The 21,527-nt window shown below is 39.2% G+C and overlaps 1 protein-coding gene across 1 annotated transcript in view; it reads left to right on the plus strand.

Moving 5' to 3' along the window:
• Positions 1 to 302: 302 nt before the first annotated feature.
• Positions 303 to 21,527, plus strand: part of CERS5 (ceramide synthase 5) — a 42,422-nt gene continuing 21,197 nt past the window's right edge. Inside the window, exons 1-4 of the mRNA XM_087710379.1 lie at positions 303 to 579; positions 18,961 to 19,066; positions 20,337 to 20,467; positions 21,209 to 21,266. Of these exons, the coding sequence (XP_087566505.1) occupies positions 389 to 579; positions 18,961 to 19,066; positions 20,337 to 20,467; positions 21,209 to 21,266 (486 nt within the window). The 5' untranslated portion in view covers positions 303 to 388. The remainder of the gene's footprint in view (positions 580 to 18,960; positions 19,067 to 20,336; positions 20,468 to 21,208; positions 21,267 to 21,527) is intronic.

The raw sequence follows: 21,527 nt of genomic DNA on the forward strand, positions 1-21,527 counted from the left end.
AACTTCGGAATTCAGGCGGGGGTCGGCCAACACACACAGCCGCCTCAGTTAGTCAGCGGAGCCCCCATCCCTCAGCCCAGCTTTCTTCCCGCCTCCCCCCCCCCTCAGCCTCAAAAATTCCTCGCCTCCCGACCGCCGAATTAGCCTCAATGAGGCGCATGCGCTCTGCTGCTCCTAACGGTACCGAAGGGGGTGAGGAAAGGGGCGTCGGCTTTGACCTCCTCTCTCGGGAAGCTAGATGGGCGGGGACTGGCCAGGTCCCACCCCCTCGTTCGCTACCGCCTTTTTTCCCCTCGCGCCGGCGGCGGCAGTCGAGGCATTCTGGTGGCGGCCGCCGCTGCTGGAAAGAGCAGGAGCCCGGGCAGGCGGGCGGGCGCCGGGTGTGTGCATGTGGGGGTGGGCTGGTGGGAAAATGGCGGTCGTGGCAGCCTGGTTTTGGAACGAGCGCTTCTGGTTTCCGGGCAACGTGACTTGGGCCGAGTTGGAGCGAGAGACCTCCGAGGGATACCGCGCCGGTCACCTTCTAGCGGCGATCCCGCTCGCCGCCGGCCTTTTGGTCCTAAGGCACTTCTTCGAGAGGTAACGACAAGCGGGGAGGTGGTGTCCGGCGGCTCCTCAGAGGACGCAAGGCCGGGTGTGGGATGAGGAACAGGGGCGGCCGTGGCCGACCCGCCCCGTGCGGTGGTGACGATTTGGGTCGGGGGGCCAGGCTTCCGCCCGACAGACCGCTCCTCCCGGATCCGGTTATGGGGCGGGGGCGGCGGCGGCGGCTCACTCTTGACTTCCTCCTCTTGAGCTGTCAGAGGCTCCAGGCGAGGCTGGGGTTTTCCCCCCTTCCTTCCTTCCTTCCCGGGGTTGTGGAGCGATCGTCCGTTCTGGCCTGGCATGAGATTGTCGGGTCTGCGGTTAGCAAAGCACCCCGGCGAGTCTTCCGAATGACTAGCTTCCCTAATGGTTTCGATGAGACGTCCGTAAACGCGGTCGTGCTACCGGATTCCCTTCTGAGGGTGTCGGTCCGAGTGTTCAGCCCGGTCTGCAAATATGAACCTGGCTTCATTTTACTTAGTTTCGATATCCCAAAGGAAGGCGGGGGTGGGGGTGAAGGTTCGCATCTAGCTGGCATCTTTTATCTTACCCTGCACCAATCCTGGAGGGTGAAGATGGGCTGAGAGAAAGAAGGCTTGGAGATGACCTTAGGCCAGTGGGTCTCAACCTTATTTTGGCCATGCTCCATCTAAGCATCTCTAAAATCCTGGAACACGCCCCCCCCCTTATAATTCTTATTTTACTCAAAAAGTGAACTCTACTCACAGCTGAGGAAGCCTAAAAAGCCATTAACTTGGTTTAAACAAAGTTCAACTTGACCCCATTAAAAATCAAATTGCCCCCCTGTGGGACGATGGGTCCACTGCCTTAGACCTTCATGGGGGGAGTTGGAATTTGAACTCGAGTGCCCCCCCCCCCCAGTCATACTTTGCAACTGAATCTGCCTGTAGATGTCTGTAGACTTATTTCTGTTTGTCTCAACATTCATTATTGATGAAGGTGAAGTCAATTTAAAAAAAAATGTTTTATATACTTTGCAGACCAGAAGATGTGCTTTCTTTCTTTCTCTCTTTCTTCATTGAACTTAGTGTTTTAAGATTAGATATGTGCCGAAAAATCCGTGTGGAAAGGAAATGATTAAACAGGATAGATATATAAAACAGGAATGTAAAGATGGTGGGGAAGAGAGAGAGCCCTCTAATTTATGAAATGATTTGTTAAAGCCCAAGTTTTAAAGCCCAAGTTTAACTAAAACTGTGCAGCTCATAGATATATTTTGGTGAGAGCATTTGATGCACTGTTTTGGGTTAAGCATTCTAGTAATTAAATCCTCAAGATATGGGTGCGTGCTGTTCTGGGCCAAGACAGTCGTGGGCCTTAATGACCCACTTTGTGTCTGCAAGGAAGCAATGAAGAGATCACAATTGAACTCATTTCTGTTCTTCTTCTCAGTCTGAATGTTTGGTTTATGAGATCTGAGATACTGCCAAACCTTTATGTTCTTTCCTGTGTTCGATTTTTTTTTTTTTTGATGTAGGAATTATTTTTTGTTGAAAATGCTCTGTTCCCGAAATACGCCTGGAATAAAATGTTCATAACTATTTGAAATAGTGATTTACATGAGAACATTTATTGGCAAATAGTTATCTGCTATAATGATTCATAAACAATGGCTATAAGTGGACTGTTAACTGTAGTTTAAACTGGATTGGCAATCCCTTCATTTTCTAGTCTGGGACTGAACATGCATTTTTCTCATATAAATTATTTGTGTTTTATGTTATTTTTATTAATGTAAATCAAGCTATACTTTTAGAAATGGAGTAATAAATATATAGGCAGTCCTCGACTTACAATATGTTTAGTGACCCTTCGAAGTTACAATGGCACTGAAAAAAATAACATGACCGCTTTTCACACTACTGTTGCAGCATCCCTATGGTCATGTGATTAAAGTTTAGACACTTGGCAACTGACTCTATTTATGATGGTTTCAGTATCCCATATGATCACCTTTTACGACCTTCTGACAAGGAAAGTCAATAGGGAAGCCAGATTCACTTAACCATGTTACTAACTTAACTACTGCAGTAATTCATTGAACAACTGCAGCAAGAAAGGTATATGGGGCAAAACTCATTTTACAAATGTTTCACTTAGCAACAGAAATGTTGGGCTCAATTTTAATCATAAGTCAAGGACTACCTGTATTGTAATAACACTTTCATAATACAGCTGTTTCAGCTTTTACAGTCTTATTTTTATTCATATCAAAAATTTAGTATGTATATATAGAAAATTGGCATGCCAGGAGAAAGATTAGAATTCAATTTTGTAGTTTTCTGTTTCCAATGATTTTTTCCCACTCATAAGAATGATCTATGGTCGTGATGGCGAACCTATGGCACATGTGCCACAGTTGGCACGTGGAGCCATTTAGGACGACATGCAAGGCATTATTACCCTGTCAGCTCCGCTGATTTCTGCCATGATTTTCTGCCATTTTTCGCCCTTCTCTGAAGCCTCTGGAGGGTGAAAAACAGCTCAACGGACAAACCAGAAGTTGGAAAATGGGCCGTTTCTGTCCTCTGGAGGGCCTCTGGGTGGGGGGGTTGCTCTCCCCAGGCTCCTAGAAAGCCTCTGGAGCCTGGGGAGAGCAAAAAACGGGTCCACTATGCCATTGCACGGCAAGAGCAGGGGGTGATGTCGCGCAAGCATGCACAGAGGAGAGTGCATAGAATTATAGGTGTGGGCATGCGCACGCACGACCCTCCCCCCCGCTCCCCTTGCTTTTGGCATGCCATAGCAAAAAGGTTAGCCATCACTGATCTATGGCATGAATGGCAACTCCCAGCAATCCTAGCCACATCATGGCAAATAATAACTCCTGGGAGTCGTAGTTTAGCAACATCCAAAGGGCTAAAGAGATTCCTCTATGAGGAATACTGAAAATTTTGAAGCCAGTTTTCTTTTGAAAAGTACATTTATTACTAAAAATTTATAGTTATTTGTATCCAGCTGAATTTTTCAAATATGAACATCTTATTTATCCTGAAACTAATTTCAATACATTTTAGGAAAGGCTTTTATCAAGTAACAACATAAAACAGAGATACTATACTTAAATCAACTAATACCTAACAACTTTGCTGAGCTGTATTGTTTCCTTCCATTGTTTTCGGTCATCAGACTGAAATCTTGGGAAAGCAACTTCAGCACTTTGGTTGGAATAGAAGGGTGTGGAAACATGTAGCGAATGGTGTTGGTGTACAGTAAGTTCAGTATTTTCTTTGTTTCTAGCTTATGATTTGAATTTCTTCTCACTATTTCTTATTATACTTTTTGTTGCATTTACATAGTGTTGCTTATATTGAAGGAATAATATGAAATTGTTATGAAACTTCAATTTTTGAGGTTTTACTAATCTGCTGGTAAGGTAACTCAGAGTGACAAAAGATTCCCCCCCCCCCCTCTTAGGACAATGGAGATTTTGTTATTTTATTATGACACATACTCAATATTTTTGGTGTAGGAAAAAACTTCACCGAAATATTTTCTAAAGCTGCAGGAAGATCCCTTAATGCACAAACATAATTATAAATGTAGGGGAATGCTACAAAACTTGCAATTATTTTATTCTTCATGTCCCATGACCTCCTCTTGCTTTTTGGAATTATTTTCCCCTAAGTTTCTTTCCTGCTTGGGAAAGAGTATTTCTTATTTATTTACATTTTTAAATGTATATATTGTAGTTTTTTTAAGTTTAATGATTAAATTGTTATCCTGCCTTTTTAGGAGAGAGAGAGAGAGACTGGCCCAAAGTCACCCAGATGGCTTTCATGCCTAAAGCAGGCATAGAAATTGGCTTTCTGGTTTCTAGGTCACTACTTTAGCCAGTGCACCAAACTGCTTCTTGTTTTTATTTACAGCTAATTGGAAGTTCTCTATTGAGATACAATATTATGTCTTTACTAAAATCTGTTTGGTGGAAAGTGTTAAGATTTCTTTTCTATTTCCATTTTGTTTAAACAGAAGAAGAAAAGTAGCAAATATTTACCTCATTAAATTAGATCTTGTCCACTAAGGAAGAATGCAAAATGTTAATCGTTCTTAACTTATTATGGAGAACAGGGAGCATTGCCCAACTGGGAGCAAAACACTACATCTGCATGTTGACCTTAACTTCCTTAGGAAATTAGAAAACCATAATTTCTGTGGGGCAGTTAATACAGACTGGGATTTTCATAAGCAACTGTGCTGATCATGATACACTATTGGTGCTATGAAGTGTATTGCTATTATAGTATGGGTTTTTTAAAAAAATCAGTTAAGATATTCAGTTATTGATCAGCCTTCATTTCAGCCTATAATGTTAAAAGTTTAAATTTGATTGTAAAAAAATCATTTTTTGTCTCAGCTACTGACTTTCACAGTTTTAATTCAACTTCTGTGGACCTCACATTTAATTTAAAAAATTAAAGAAATTCCTAAGAGGATGTGTGTAAGTGCACTAAAGTGCCTATCACATTGTATTTTTTTTCATTTTGCTCATTTGAATTTGTAATTTTTGTTGAAGAATAATAAAAATCAAAACAAAACACTCAAACACACACACACACACTAACTTAAAGCACCCATTACAGGTAGTCCTTGACTTACAATGGTTTGTTTAATGACCATTCATAGTTACAACAGCGTTGAAAAAGTGACTTATGACTGTTTTTTACACTTATAACTATTGTGGCGTTCCATGGTCATGTGATCAAAATTAAGATGCTTGAGAGTTGCAAGTCACATGTCCCAAGGTCACATGTCCCAGGATCATGAGATCACCTTTTGCAACCTTTGGGCAAGCAAAGTCAAGATTTGGAGAAGCCAGATTCACTTAACTGTGTTACTAACTTAACAGCTCCAATGATTCATTTAATAACTGGCAAGAAGGGTTCTAAAATGGGGAAAATTCACTTGGCAAATGTCTCACTTAGCAACAGAAATTTGAGGCTCGACTATGGTCATAAATCAAGGATTACCCGAAATAGCTTTTTAAAAATCCAAAACTGCAAGACAGGCCAAGATTTATACCAGCTGCCAAAAAGAAAAGAAAGCAAATGCCATGAAAACCTCTTCAAGGAAAAAAATTCTGAAGACAGAGCATTATTTAAAAGGCCCCGATTCCTCTCTCTGATTGGTCTCTGTTTTTCTTTCTTTTCTCCTCTCCTCCCACACATTCACACAAAGGGAAAGATGCCCTTGAGAGAATCCCTGCCTTGGAAATTAACACTGAATATTCATTTAGTCTTTTTGATAACATACCGTCTCAGAATAAGATGCATTTGAAGCAGTTCCTCAGAGTGGAATCTCATTTGTAGAACATGTTCTTAGACCTTTACATATCAGAACCAGAATTTTAACCTCTATTGATTCGTAAGGGTACACATGGAATAAATGAATAAATCTTAGAAACGTACTGCAAACTGTTTGGAACCCCATGATAATAGCTGTTTTAAATGCAATGACAAATTCAGTGTAATTCCCAGTTGCCAGATAATTGTCAAAGACACAAAACCTTAATAACTTAATAGAAGAAACCTGCTGCAGTGGTCTCTGTGACATATTTCTGCTGTATATGTTGTTGTAGTTAGCAATAAGTGATGTTGTTAAACTCAGATTGTGAAAATTACTCTGTCTCGTTAAGGATTCTGAAAAAGAACAGTTACAGTTTTCTCTTGACTGCAGAAGGCTTTATGAGGCTAGGTACTATACATACACTATGTATAAATGTTAATTTATAGGCTGTGAGTGATATAACATTTGTTTCCTTTCTTAAAGGAGAGCTAAAGGTGGTAATTTGTCTGGATTTCCTACTAGAAACTTCAGATCTAGAGTTGTATAATTTTTAACATTATACAGTGATCATCACTACTGATCACTAGGAGGCATTAGATACCGTATATACTTGAGTATAGGCCGACCCGAATATAAGCCGAGGCACCTAATTTTACCACAAAAAACTGGAAAAGTTATTGACTCGAGTATAAGCCTAGGGTGGGAAATGCAGCAGCTACCAGTAAATTTCAAAAATAAAAATAGATACCAATAATGTGTTTGAATATTTATTTCAAAGAAAAACAGTAAACTAGCTCTGTAAGTGGAAAAGAGGGTCAATAAAAACAATATGGTATCAACAATAACTTTAAAAGTACAAAAACCTTAGCTCATTCAGCAACCAAGCTAAAACACAAGAGTTAAAATCCTTCAAAACTGGATTCCTCCTCATCATCCGTATGTCCAAACAGAGCTTCAGCATTAGCTGGTGTGAGGTTATCAGCATAGACATTGTCATCATCACTGAGTTCGCAGTCATCACCATCACAGCTGTCGTTCTCATACAAAGCGCTGTCTTCACTGCCATCCATAGCATTACTAATGTAACTGTGTTAGGGCTCATAATATACATTCTACCAGTGTCCACCACATTTCTTGAAGGCGTGTTGCACCATGTCCTCCGGAATCTCTTCCCATGCATCACAAACCCACTTTGCTATCAATTCTATGTCGGGCTTCATCAGATTTCCACCTTTTGTCAGTCGGGCTTGACCAGATGACATCCATTCATGCCACATCTTTCTCACATGGTCTTTAAAAGGTTTATTTAAACACACATCTAGCGGTTGCAATACAGATGTAAGCCCACCTGGAATAACGGCCAAAGAAACTTGAGAAGATTTTGCCATTTTTTTTATGTCATCAGATGTGTGGGCTCTGAACATATCCCAAACTAGCAATGATGGTTTTTTCTTTAAGGCTGCTCCTGGTCGTTCTTTCCAAATTTCTTCCAGCCATTTTTTTGTTCCGTCTTCATCCATCCAGCCTTTCATATGTGCGCGCACTGTAATTCGTGGTGGGAATTTGACCTTTTTAGGCAAGGTCTTTCTTTTAAAAATAATGACAGGCCGCAGCTTAGTTCCATTAGCCAAACATGATAGAACAACTGTGAAATGTTTTTTTTCATTTCCTGTGGTTCTGAGAAAAATAGTTTTGTCTCCCAAACTTGCCACAGTTTTGTTGCTTGGAAGATCAAAGGTCATAGGTGTTTCATCCATATTTCCAATATCTCCCAGGTCATAGTTATGGATCCTTCTTTGTTTTATGATGAATGAATGGAATGACATCACTTTTTCATCAAGGTCTTTTGGCAACTTCTGTGAAATCTTTGTTCTTTGCCGCAAACATAGGGCAAACCTATTCATGAAGCGGGTACACCATCCTGCTGACGCAACAAATTTTTCAATGCCTGGTGCTTTTAATTTGTCATCTTGTGCCATTTGAAGGGCACGTAAGCGAATTCCCATGCGTGTTACGCAGTAACCATTTCGACGACACTCTATAACCCATTCATACAATTCAGTCTCTAGAGCCCCATATGAAGTTGTTAAACCACGTTGAGCTTTTTTTGACTTTGGAATCTTTTCCAAGTCAGCTTTCTTTTTCCGCCATTCCCTCACTTGTTTTTCATCAACACAAAATTCCCTACTTGCAATACTGTTATTGCTTTCTTCTGCTCTTGACACAACCTTAAGTTTGAAACCAGCTTCGAATGACCTGCGTTTTTCTTTTGGCCGAGGATTACCGGTAGAAGTATTGGGATCCATTTCTAACAGGATTAAAAAAAAAAAAGACTTGTTCGGGTACCGTACCTTTTGAGGCCTAATGCAGGCTGATATTACAGAAAGTGATGACATGACTGTTTGCATAGAGCAGCCTGTGTTAGGGCTCATAATATACATTCTACCAGTGTCCTGCCTGTGCCCATTAAATATACAGCCTGCCTGTGCCCATTGAATATACAACCTGCCCTGTGTCCATTAATTATACAGCCTGCCTATCTGTCTATCTAGTTATGGTCTCGCTTTCTCTCTCTCCCTCTCCCTCCCTCATCTCATCATCTATCTCAGTGTTTCTCCACCTTGAAGACTTGAAAGTATGTGGACTTCAACTCCCAGAATTCTGGGAGTTGAAGTCCACACACATTCAAGTCTCCAAGGTGGAGAAACACTGATCTATCTAATTAATATAATTATTTCTCCCTCTCTTTTTCACTCTCTCTCCAGCGCACACATGCAAATGCATAGGGCAGCCCAACTGAGTCAATAAAATCATATGCCATGCCAAAACTATTTTAAATAAAGATATGAAATTAATCAAGTATTGCATTTATTTTTCAAAATGAATGTACAATTTTTTTATTATTTAAGTTTTGTACCCCATCAAGGTATTCAAAGCAGTTAACGGATTTTTTTAAAATTGAAATCTACTTAAAAACTGGTGTTAATTTAATTCAAAAAGCCTGGCTAAAAAGGGAATTATCCTTTTCTAAAACCAAAAAAGAAAGAACTGCCACAGGATTGTATTCCGTAGTATTTAATCAATGCATAGCTTTCAAATGTAATCCAAATTATATATCTAAACAAATTATAAATCATTTAAATATCAGAAGATTCGAGCATTGTTTTTTCTGATCTCTTGGCAGAAAGAATTTGTACTGGCATTTTATAGAATTTAAAATGATTAAGTCCATGACACAAATTGCACAATAGGAAATCCAGGCCAGAATTCATTTAACTCATTGTATCACCAGGGACTAGAATTTAGCAGGCCCAGGAAAAAAAAGTAGGTAAAGCCACTTTATAGCTAAATTTGATACCATTAAAAATTAAATAGGATTAAAATCTGTGGTTTATAATTTACCAGTTGTGTCCACCTCACTCCTTTCACCGGCGTTAGCCCGCTGCACCAAGGGGAGCATATAAAAGGAAGGGGAAAAAACAAGAGGAGATATGGCCACAGCTAAGCACGCAGCAATCTCGACGTCTAAGTGGGCGAGTCCACAGCATGCGCGCCCGCACGTCTGAGACAGGGCATAAAAAGGGAAGAAAAGGCGTGATGATTGGACCCAGCTCTGTTTGGGGCGCCGGCGTGGCGCGGAGGACTTTCTTCCAACCAGCGGAACCCCCTGGCGCAATTGGGCTGCGATCGGCGGCCGTCCTTGCTACAATCCGCACTGCCTGCCACATCAGCGGAATCTAATTCAAGAGATCTTAATCTTGATAGCGTTGGGATCTGCGGTGAAGAAATTACTTTAATCAGTGGGGTAAAGTTCTTTCTTTCGCTCGCCCGAGCTCTGATGAGGGGGAAAGAGAGGACTTTTCTTGCGCCTGCATCAGAGCTGGGGGGGGGGGGGAGAAAGGACTTTACCCCACTGATTAAAGTAATTTCACCGCAGATCCCAACAATGCTGTCAAGATTAAGATCTCTTGAATTACGGTAGATTCCGGCTGATGCGGCAGGGGCTGCGCTGGCGGGGACGGGCGGAGGGGATGGGACTTGGAGTCCTACGATCTTGGCGAGTGGGGAGTCCCATCCCACCCCGCCCCGCCCGTCCCCGCCAGCGCAGCCAGGCTGCAATCGGTGGTCATCCCTGCTACAATCCGCGCCGCCCGCCTCATCAGCGGAATCTAATTCAAGAGATCTTAATCTTGACAGCGTTGTTGGGATCTGCGGGTGAAATTACTTTAATCAATGGGGTAAAGTCCTTTCTCCCACCCCCCCACCCCCCAGCTCTGATGCGGGCGTAAGGAAAGTCCTCTCTTTCCCCCTCATCAGAGCACAAGCCTGGGAAGCGAGTGGAAGTTCTCTGCGCGACTGAAACGGAAGCCGCGGCAGGAGAGCGAGGCTGCTGCCGGCCGTTTCACCTCGTGCAGAGAACTTCCACTGGGTCTTGTGTATAAGCCGAGGCGGCTTTTTTCAGCCCAAAAAGTGGGCTGAAAAACTCGGCCTATACTCGAGTATATACAGTAACAGATTTTGGTGGGTTTTTTGGTAACTTGTGAGGCATAAGAAGCCCTCATTTAAAAAGAAGAAAAAATTGGGTTGTACATACAATGCATATAACACCTAATCAGGGCTGCAAGATCCAACATGAATGAAACTGCCCATCTAGTCTGTCCCAGTGGTGAATATTTATATTGCTGTAATACAAAATACATATCTATTTTATTTCCCAGATACTTCTATGAACATTTTTCTCTCTTGGGTCTGGAAGAAATATGCAGTATATTTGTATTTTTTTTTTTAAATCTTTCAAATACATGTAACTTTGCTGAAGAAATTTGTTTAACCTTAAAAATAATGTGTGGTCATATCACTAAATACAGTTTGTCTTCATACTGAAGTGAATATAAGCAATAGCTGAAATTATAGATTTTTGATAAAGCATTTCTCTCGTTGACAATATATTGTTACATTAAGGCATATGTGCTTTTAATAAGAGATCCTAGTAGGAGATTCCATTTACAATGGGGCAAAAAAGTATTTAGTCAGCCACCAATTGTGCAAGTTCTCCCACTTAAAAAGATGAGAAAGGCTTGTAATTGACATCATAGATAGAACTCAACTTTGAGAGAGAAAATGAGGAAACAAATCCAGACAATCACATTTGGAAAGATATTTTTTTTTCAAATTATGGTGGAAAATAAGTATTTGGTCAAGATCAAAAGTTCATCTCAATACTTTGTTATATATCCTTTGTTGGCAATGACAGAGGTCAAACATTTTCTGTAAGTCTTCACAAGGTTGGCACACCCTGTTGCTGGTATGTTGGCCCATTCCTCCATGCAGATCTCCTCTAGAGCAGTGATGTTTGGGGGCTATCGCTGGGCAACACGGACTTTCAACTCCCTCCAAAGGTTTTCTATGGGGTTGAGATCTGGAGACTGGCTAGGCCACTCCAGGACCTTGAAATGCCTCTTACGAAGCCACTCCTTCATTGCCCGGGCAGTGTGTTTGGGATCATTGTCATGCTGAAAGACCCAGCCACGTTTCATCTTTATTGCCCTTGCTGATGGAAGGAGGTTTGCGCTCAAAATCTCACGATACATGGCCCCATTCATTCTTTCCTATACACGGATAAGTCATCCTGGTCCCTTTGCAGAGAAACAGCCCCAAAGCATGATGTTGCCACCCCTGTGCTTCATAGTAGATATGGTGTTCTTTGGATGCAACTCAGCATTCTCGCTCCTCCAAACACAACGAGTTTTGTTTCTACCAAACAGTTCTACTTTGGTTTCATCTGACCATATGACATTCTCCCAATCCTCTTCTGGATCATCCAAATGCTCTCTAGCAAACTTCAGACGGGCCCGGACATGTACTGGCTTAAGCAGGGGGCCACGTCTGGCACTGCAGGATCTGAGTCCCTGGCGGTGTAGTGTGTTACTGATGGTAGCCTTTGTTACGTAGTCCCAGCAGGTCATTCACTAGGTCCCCCGTCCCCCCCCCCCCGTGATTCTGGGATTTTTGCTCACTGTTCTTGTGATCATTTTGACCCCACGGGGTGAGATCTTGCATGAAGCCCCAGATCGAGGAAGATTATCAGTGGTCTTGTATGTCTTCCATTTTCTAATTATTGCTCCCACAGTTGATTTCTTCACACCAGGTTGCTTGCCTATTGCAGATTCAGTCTTCCCAGCCTGGTGCAGGTCTACAATTTTGTTTCTGGTGTTCTTTGACAGCTCTTTGGTTTTCACCATAGTGGAGTTTGGAGTGTGACACTTTGAGGTTGTGGACAGGTGTCTTTTATACTGCTAACAAGTTCAAACAAGTGCCATTAATACAGGTAATGAGTGGAGGTCAGAGGAGCCTCTTAAAGAAGAAGTTACAGGTCTGTGAGAGCCAGAAATCTTGCTTGTTTGTAGGTGACCAAATACTTATTTTCCACCATAATTTGCAAAAAAAATAATTCTTTCCAAATCAGACAATGTGATTGTCTGGATTGGTTTCTCATTTTGTCTCTCATAGCTGAGGTCTACCTATGATGTCAATTACAGGCCTCTCTCATCTTTTTAAGTGGGAGAACTTCCACAATTGGTGGCTGACTAAATACTTTTTTGCTCCACTGTATGCACTGTACATATGCATCAAAGACAAATTCCTTGTGTGTCCAATTACACTTGGCCAATAAATAATTACGTTCTATTTTATTCTTATTAGCAGTACATACATTGGCTACATTTGGCTGTGGAAAATAAATACATGTACAGATGAGGCATGGCAACTGGATTTCTTTTCTTGTTGGTTCAAAAAGTTTCACTGCTTATTTAAGTAGCTTCTTCAATTTTAAATAAGCAGCAAAACCCTTCACACCAACAAGAAAATAAGTGCAGTTGCCATTATTCAACTTCCAGACAACTCTACCTGGATGACTGAGAAACTTCATTAATACACGTACAGATACTCCTTCAGCAGTGACAGCTTGAAACAGCTTTTGTAGTGGCCGGGACCCTTATAAAACATGCTGCAGTCCATTCTTTTACAGGTCAATGCAGAGAAAATCGAAAGTGTAGACCTGCTGATAGAACTTTGTATGATTAGTGTCCAATGGGTAAATATTTCTGATTCCCTGTGGTAAACAACAACCTAGTGACTTTGCAGATGGGATGAAAACTAAGGAGTTTATTTTCAGGACAACAAGCTCAATTGTGATACTAAAAATGAGTATTTTCATATACGTACGTACGTACATACATACATACATACATAACTCTAATTAAAAAAGATTACTAAACCAGATATCTGTCCAACTATAGTTGGATGCTGGTCTGTAGTGCATGAAGATTGTCTCAGTAACTATTTCTTTGAGTTCTTGTAAGGTTATGATTGTGTTGTGAATGGTAATAGCAAACCATCTTACTTCCTGTCAGCCAGTTTCCTGAATACTTTCATTTTTTCCAACTATGCTTAAGACACTTTAGACTTTTGCTTTCACATTATATATCCCAAACATATAAGCTTTGCTGTAGTATTTCTCTTTCACCACAATAAAAAGGAACATAAACAGGAAGCTTCTTTTTATTTAATCTTTTGTGGTGGTGCCCATTTTTTGTCAAATATTCCAACTGGGAATAACCTTGGCCTTGATGATGTATAGCTGTGTTGACCTTGTAATGATTCTGCACTTTAATGTTTTCACTAACTCTGTCTTTCACTAAAGTCTATCTTTTACCAAAGAAACAAACTTCTCTTTATTTCATGGCTAGAGTCACCATATAATTTTTTGAGCCTATGAAGACAAAGTTCATTGTTACTTCTTTACTTATATGCGTTGGATTGGCCTGCCTGTTAACATACTCTTATTTTTTTATATTGAGCAATAGGACAGGTTTTGCACTTCTTTCTTCCTTAAGTCTTTCTTGCCCCCAGCCATCACTGTGGTATCATTAATATATCTGAGGTTGTTGAAATTTGTTCTAGGAGTTTTAACCAAAATTCTAACCAAAAGATTACAAATATAATCTCAAATATGTCCCTTCCATCATGCTTCTCCCTTTTTGGTTAAGAAATGTTATATAAATCATAGTAAGAAATAGTATATCAAAAATTAAGGCATAACAAAAGAAAATGAACTAAATGGAAATAATAGGAACAAACTTTGCTATATCTCTCCATACCTTTTATCCTTGCAAAGAATCTTTGCTCTCATTACACTGATATACTGCTTTATACAGGGACTTCCAGGGAAGAAATTGTAAACTGAAAACAGAGCCAGGGAAGACAGAACCAATAAAGCCACAGCAGAATGAAGAGCTGGCAAATAGCTCACCTTTTTGTAATTAATGAGGGCATCTTTTGGAAACCTCACACCTTTCTGGACAAGGAGACTACTTGAGGTCGCCCACAAGTACTCCATATAGTTGGTCCTCCTGAAGAAACTGCAAGACAACAGTCCCTGATAGATTTAGATTACTGAGAGATGAGGGAAAGCATATTTCATTCAAATTGCAGTTGGCACCTTTCAGAAGGTCAATGGGTTTGCACAGTTGACAGTTTCTTTTCTAATCACTTTTGGAAATTACTGGTTAAATTCTTTTCAGATTTTAGAAATCTGTTTATTGACAAGTTTGAATCACTGAGTGAGTTTCCTTCAATCCTTATGAAGGGAAGTTTTAAATGCAAGTTTAAGGACTTAAATTCTTTTGAAATAAACAGCAAAAGTGTAATTAGAACTTTGATTTTGGAATGTGACAAGCAGACAACAGGTTGAGACAGATTTGAAATAAAATTTTGGAATTAATTATAATAAAACGTTTCCATGTCAAAGGAGAATTCCATGGTAGGATGATATTTTGAAGGTTAGACATGAGAGGGAACCAGAAGGAACTAAGGTTACAACTAAAGGAGAACAACACTTGAATTTGACTTACAAAATAGAATGGAGCAAAATATCATAACCTTCAACTTACTAAATGATATTTTGGGGCAACCAGAAGTTAATCTTAATTGTGACTGCCTCTATAGATAGACTATGTTTAAAAGATGTTATAGAAAGAAGACTAATCTGAAAGTGGATTTAAAAATGACAGGTTACAAGAATGATATGGAAAAGGATGCTACACTGGATAAATGAAACTAGTTGATTTCTTAATACCATATTTTTGGGAGTATAAGAAGCACCTATATTTTGGGGAGGAAAACAAGGGGGGGAAATCTGCCTCTGCCTCCCAACAATTTGCCTCCTTGCAAAAACAGCAAACAGTACAGATAATATACACTGTTTGTTGTGTATTTGTGTGCATGTGTGCCTAACCCATAGAAATAGCAAAGAATTGGAGAAATGTACATTATGGCAGTATATTAATACCAGAAAGTTTTCTTAAATGTAGTCACATAACTGCTCTCAATTATTTAAATAGATCTACTCCAAACATGACTAAGTCAGGGTCTAATTAGACAACAGGACACTGTTACATTTCAGACTATACTTGTACAGAAACTGTTAAAATTGATGTGGCTTTCTGGAAGTATATGTTATTCTCTGCTGTTTAAAAGACGATAAATAGCACTGGGCCTTTTCAGATCAAGCATTTATTTTAAAAAGCTTTTTCATTTTGTTAAGTTGTCTAGAACAATAATAAAGAAGTCTTTAAAAAATAAGTCTAAAAATTGAACCTTCTATAGGCATTTATAGTTATTGACTTACCTCCTTGCAGCAAACAGCCTGATTAGCATAGGGAAAAAAATCGACATTTGCCTCCCTGCAGCAAATAGCAAGTTTCACTTTCAATTTCAGCATGGGCCTCCTGATCATCAGCTGTTTCAGGCTGCAGGGATTGCCATAGCCTATTGCCGCCTTTGCAAGCCCCATTTTCCCCATTTGCTGGGAGGCAGAGGCCAAAGGGTGGGGGCCAATGGGCGTGGGGGCCTACATTCAGTATATAAGACGCACCCAAATTTTCACCCTCTTTTAGGGGGGAATAAGGTGCATCTTATATTCTGAAAAATATGGTAATTAAAATAAACCAAAAGAGTGACTTGGATAACTTTCCTATATTGGGATTACAAAAGAAACTTATTAAAGGTTTGAAGAATTTTATGAGAAGTAACAAAACATGAAAAAAACCAAGTTCTAGATCCAGAACACTTTTGAAAGATTTAAGGATTAAAATTTTTAAAAGTAAAAACAAGGAATATAAACTTGGCTTATTTGATCAAAGTTAAAAAAGATGTTTCACTATTTTTCTTCTATTTTTTTGAAATTTTTTCTTTTCAATTGCAATTTTTAGTAATATTACTATTAAAAAGATGTACTGATTCATAAATTGGCTTTTATTCTTTAAACTTTTCATTGCTTTTTTTGAGGATTTCATCAGCCCCATCCAGCTGCAATTTTCTTGGCCTTCCCCTTCCTCCCTTCATATTTCCTGCATATATTTGTTTGGAATTCAGTCCATTGTCTCTGTTTAATCAACATATCATATTTTTGGTGTATAAGATGCACCTTTCTCCCCCCCCAAAAAGAGGGTGAAAATCTGGGTGTGTTTTATATACTGAATACAGCATTTTTGGCCTCCCGAACCCACCCACCCCTTCACAAAAATGGACGTGCATAGGCTTGGGGAGGCCTGCAAAGTGATCCTGAAGGCTGGGGAGGGCAAAAACGAGTGAAAAACGGGCCACGTTTTGCTTGTTTTTGCCACCCCAGAAGCACTCTACAAGCCTCCCAAAGCCTATGCAATGCCCTGGTTATTTTTGCAAAAAAATGGGCCCATTTTTGCGTAAAACTGGCCTCTTTTATTTTTGCTCTATCTAGCCCCTAAGAGCACTTTGCAGGCCTCTCAAACTTTCAGCATGCCCAGTTTTTCACAGAAAACACGTGCAGAGGGTTACGGAGGCCTACAGAGTACAAAAACGTTTAAAAAAAAATTTCCTCTTCAAAATCTTGGTGTATCTTATATTCTGATGCATCTTATAGTCCAAAAATACGGTACTTCTTCATGCTGGTCATTTTTTATCTAATCCATTTTCATTCATTGGCCATTCATATTCTTGCTTTAACACACACACTGCTAAAATACCATATATCCACTGCATTCAGTTTATCAGGGGAGATGGATAATTAATGAATCAGTCATAGGAATGGCTTGTAAAGGGATAACAATCCTACAAAAAAGAAAGGAGAAAATCAAGCAACCGGGCAGAGAAGCAGAAGAATGTAACATAAATGTCCAGTCCTCTTAGGAGGTTTATTACTGAATGAATTCCAGGGCCTCGCCATTGATGTTTTTAGACTCCTGGGTGAAGAACAAGAAGCTTTGGTGATTAAGGAAATCTTCCCTGAAGATTCTGCAAAGGCTTTTGACAAATATTTCTTCCTGTAGATCCATGTGGAAACAAATGACACAGCCTTGAAGACACTTCAAGACACTGATACATTGGGCAGGAAGATAAAGTAAACAGAGGCACAAGGTGTATCTTAATTATTTATTTCACCCTGCCAAATAATAGGATTCAGGAAGAAGAATTGGAAATAAACAACTGACTATGGAGATGATGCCCTTATAAATAGTTTGGATTCTTTGCCAAAATGCATTTCTGAAGTGTAGAATTTCAAGCAAGAGAATCTCTCAGGAAAACCAGAAAGAATATATTTTGGAAGATGCCCTGTAAATCTTATTTTGGAGGTGGGGGGAATTTTAAAACAACCCTGTGGAAAAACCGGGTGGGGGAGAGGGAGATGCTGGAAAACAGTACAGTGTCAAGAATTGGGGCTTGGAAGAATAGGCAACATATGAAGGCATTGAAAAAAGAGCATGTAAGCAGAAGAAGGAATAGTCCAGTTATATGATCAAAAGATTCCTTTCTTCTTATACAAATTCACAGGGCATAGGAAACAAACAAGATCTACATGTCTTAGTGCAGAGAGGCAAACGTGTTTTAGTAGATATTATTGAAAGCAGGTAGGATGAATTTCATGAGTGGACTACAAGAACTTAGAGCCGTGATGGCGAACACAGGTGGCATGCAGCGCCCTCTGTGGCATGTGAGCTGTCGCATTAGTTCAGCTCCACCTCACATGCGCTTGTGCCTCCTGCCAGCCAGATGGTCCTTAGGGGTCTGCTGTGCATGTGCAGGGCACACGCGTGTACGGGGGCAAGAGGTGTGTGTGCACATTGCATTTTGGGGGTTTGGGTGCACGCATGCACACACGCTTTGGGCACTCACTCCAGAAAAGGTTAGCCATCACTGACTTAGAGTATATTTTATTCAAGAAGAATAGACAAAAATAAGATTAGGCATATATGAAGGAACAGTACATCTGTGTTAACTGCAGTCAAAACGACTCACTAGCTTGCAATCTATATGTTCAAAAATTAAAACATCCACAATTAGGTTAAAGCCAATCCAAAACATAATAAGGGCAGCAGTAAGAATTACACCAGTTCCCACCTTAAAGCAGCAGAAAGTAAAAGCAGAAAGCAAGATGACATTGGATATATCTTAGGGAAAGGCTCTCTGGAATGTGTTTGGAAACTGCAGCAGGAGCTAAATATTACAGCTAGACTTGGGCCCTCTGCAGACTATTATAGGGTCTCCTTTATATTCCAGACACAACTTTATAGTTTAAATGCCCTACATAGTTTTGGATAGAATTGCTTCACTTGGATCTTCCCACTATCAATGGCATTGTTGTAGAGCACATTACTTGGAAAGGCTGTTTATGGGATTTCTCCCCTCTTGCCAATGAATTTTAAAATGGTTGTTACATTGTATATCATTACAGTAGTCAAGTAGATAGCATGATGAATCAAAGGATTAATTAATGATTAGGTGTAAGCGGTGGTTCGTAACATTTCAATCAAATAATTTAGGCTTTAGACAAATTTTACAAGTTTTAAAATCTTCAGAAATAAAACATTTTCAAATGTTAACATTTTAAATTTCATGTGGATGAGCTCTTAACCATGTAGCTATTGTTGTGATGTCCAGCATGTAATTGAGAATGTTTAAATGTTCATGTTACCTTTTCACAATATTGGTAGTATTTTGTGTATGATTGTTTCTCTGGAATTGGGTCCCCAGGTTTCTTGCCAAACCCTGTGCTGTGCATGTTGACATTCAAGACAATAAACCACGCAGAGCTCAATCTAATGCAATTTTAGAAAAAGTGTTTACATCCATCACTAAAGTAAGTTGTTCTGCATTTAGTTCCTTGGGGCAAGTGCTATGATATAAAATGATTTGGTATTCTTTTCTTATTGTGGAATTGTAGTATGGAAGAAGTATGTAAGCTTTTAAATTATTTAAAATTAATTTAAGTTGGTCTAAATAATTACTTTTATCTTTTAATTCACTCCTTTAATTTATTCTTTTGTTTTTTGTTACTGCCTATTCTCTGCCCTCCCTCAATGTCAGACTCATATTGTATATATGTATGTTGTAAGAGTCTAGTAAATATTTAATAACTAATTATTCTTAAAATAAGGATTTCTAACTGCATTAGATAGAGGGGGAAAGATAGGAAGTTTTTTGTGTAGGCTTCCTGCTTATGTGGAACATGCAAATACATGTGCTTCTTTTGCACATCTATAGTCTTTATACTGTTTATGCTATATATATCATAGTTGGGGTTGCCCTGTATCATTTTTGCTTAGTGGAGAAATAAGATTTTAATCTAGTGCAACAAGAGACCTGAAACCCACTTCCATAGACGCCCCAAAAACAAAAACTCCATACCTCTGCCTGAGTATTACATCCAGATTTTGCTGAGAAAATTGCAGGTACAGTAATCAGAATGATTTACTTGGAGAAGTGTCTGTAATTGTGAAGAAAAGACTTCAGCAGTACTGAATATATAGGTAACCCTCGACTTACAACCATTAGTTTAGTGCCTGCTCAAAGTTACAATAGCACTGAAAAAAGTGACCTATAACCATTTTTATACTTACAACCATTGCAGCATCCCCATGATCATGTGATCAAAATGTTGATGCTTGACAACTGGCTCATATTTATGATGGCTGCCTTGTCCCAGGTCACATAATCAGCTTTTGTGACCTTCTGATACACAGTCAATGGGAAAGCCATATTTACTTTACAACTGTGTTACTAACTTAACTATTGCAGCGATTCACTTATTGTGGCAATAAAAGTAATTAAATGGAGCAAAATTCACTTAACAACTATCTTGCTTAGCAACAGAAATGTTGGGCTCAATTGTCATAAGTTGAGGACTACCTGCTTTTGAAAATAGTTGGAAGTTTTTCTGGTATAATTGTGCAAGGACTTTGTTTCTCAGACTGAGTATTTCCTCTGTTTGCCTTTCCTAGCAAAACATACAGTTCCAGGTAATATCCAGCAGGTTGCGGACTGAAAGGCAATTGGGCAGAACCTATTTTAGAAATGTGATAAGCCAAACAAAAGAGAGCTCTTTTTATACCTGTTTGATCATCTCCTAGTGTCCAGATGCAAGACGGTTAGAAGGTTTGTCCAAACAACTAGATTGGGATGTCCGAAAAATCCAGCGCTGGTTTCGTCACCGGAGGAACCAGGATAAACCAAGCACCCTTACAAAGTTCTGTGAGAGCATGTAGGTTTGTGTGAAGAGTTTGAATTCTTTATTTTAAAAGTAAAATAGATCAAATAGAATTTCAGAATATAGAATTAGTAATGCATAATATAAAAAATAGTATCTTTATAACATTTATACCAGTAGAGATACCTAGAGTGGTAAAGACACCCTCAACAGAAAGAACTGTTGAAGACACAATCCTATATCTGGATCTCTTCCACATTATCCAAACTGTGGTATATCTTAGTTAATGCTATCTCTTCTTAGTTATTCAGTAGAATTTACAGCTATAAAAACATCTAACTATTTATTTGCAGGATTTGTGTCTTTTATCAAGTTGCCTTTTACTGTCTGGGGTTATTTTCCTAAGCATTCTTTTTTATAGACTCTTGTCTCTGTCTTTTCTGTCCTACTTAAATTTATTTTCTCACTTTTTTAATGCATGGCTTGTATCACTATAGTATCTGAGCATTTTGCCTTCCTGCCTGCTGCCTCTATGGCTTCTGCCTCTCTTCCTCATTGACTACTTCCCCAAGATATATACCATAGGTGAGTGGGACTCTCCATCTTCTGTGCACTATAAAAATCTGTTTGATAAATAATAAGAGTTTTCAAAAATTAAAGACATTTTGAATCTGAAATTTTGATTGGGCAAACATTTTCTCTTAGCATGAAGAGATTTACTTTATTATATAACAGGTTTTTTGCTCTTATTAGATCAATATTTGTATGCCATATATTCTTGTTTTTTAATTCTAGGTGGAGGCTTACATTTTATTTATCTATTTTTATATATGGACTCAGATTTCTTTGGTCGGTGAGTATGTTGGACATCTTTAAATTATGTTTAATGAAATGATAATAACTTAATTGCAGGAGTTGATACTTGGTGCTTTTCCCTAGTGTTTTTATTTGGATGCTCAGTTTTTATTTAATTGTTTTAACAGAACTGGAAAAGTAGTTTTCAGTTATGCTTTGTCATAGAAATTCATTTATATTTTTTTATTATAGAACCAGTAGGACTTGTTTGAGAGTTGCAATACATTATTCCTTATAGATCTATAGCACACAAGCATAT

The sequence above is a fragment of the Thamnophis sirtalis genome, unplaced genomic scaffold (genome assembly GCF_051295495.1).
Source record: "Thamnophis sirtalis isolate CommonGarterSnake01/CBP01778 unplaced genomic scaffold, rThaSir2_p1.2 scaffold_3, whole genome shotgun sequence".
NCBI classification, from domain to species: domain Eukaryota; kingdom Metazoa; phylum Chordata; class Lepidosauria; order Squamata; family Natricidae; genus Thamnophis; species Thamnophis sirtalis.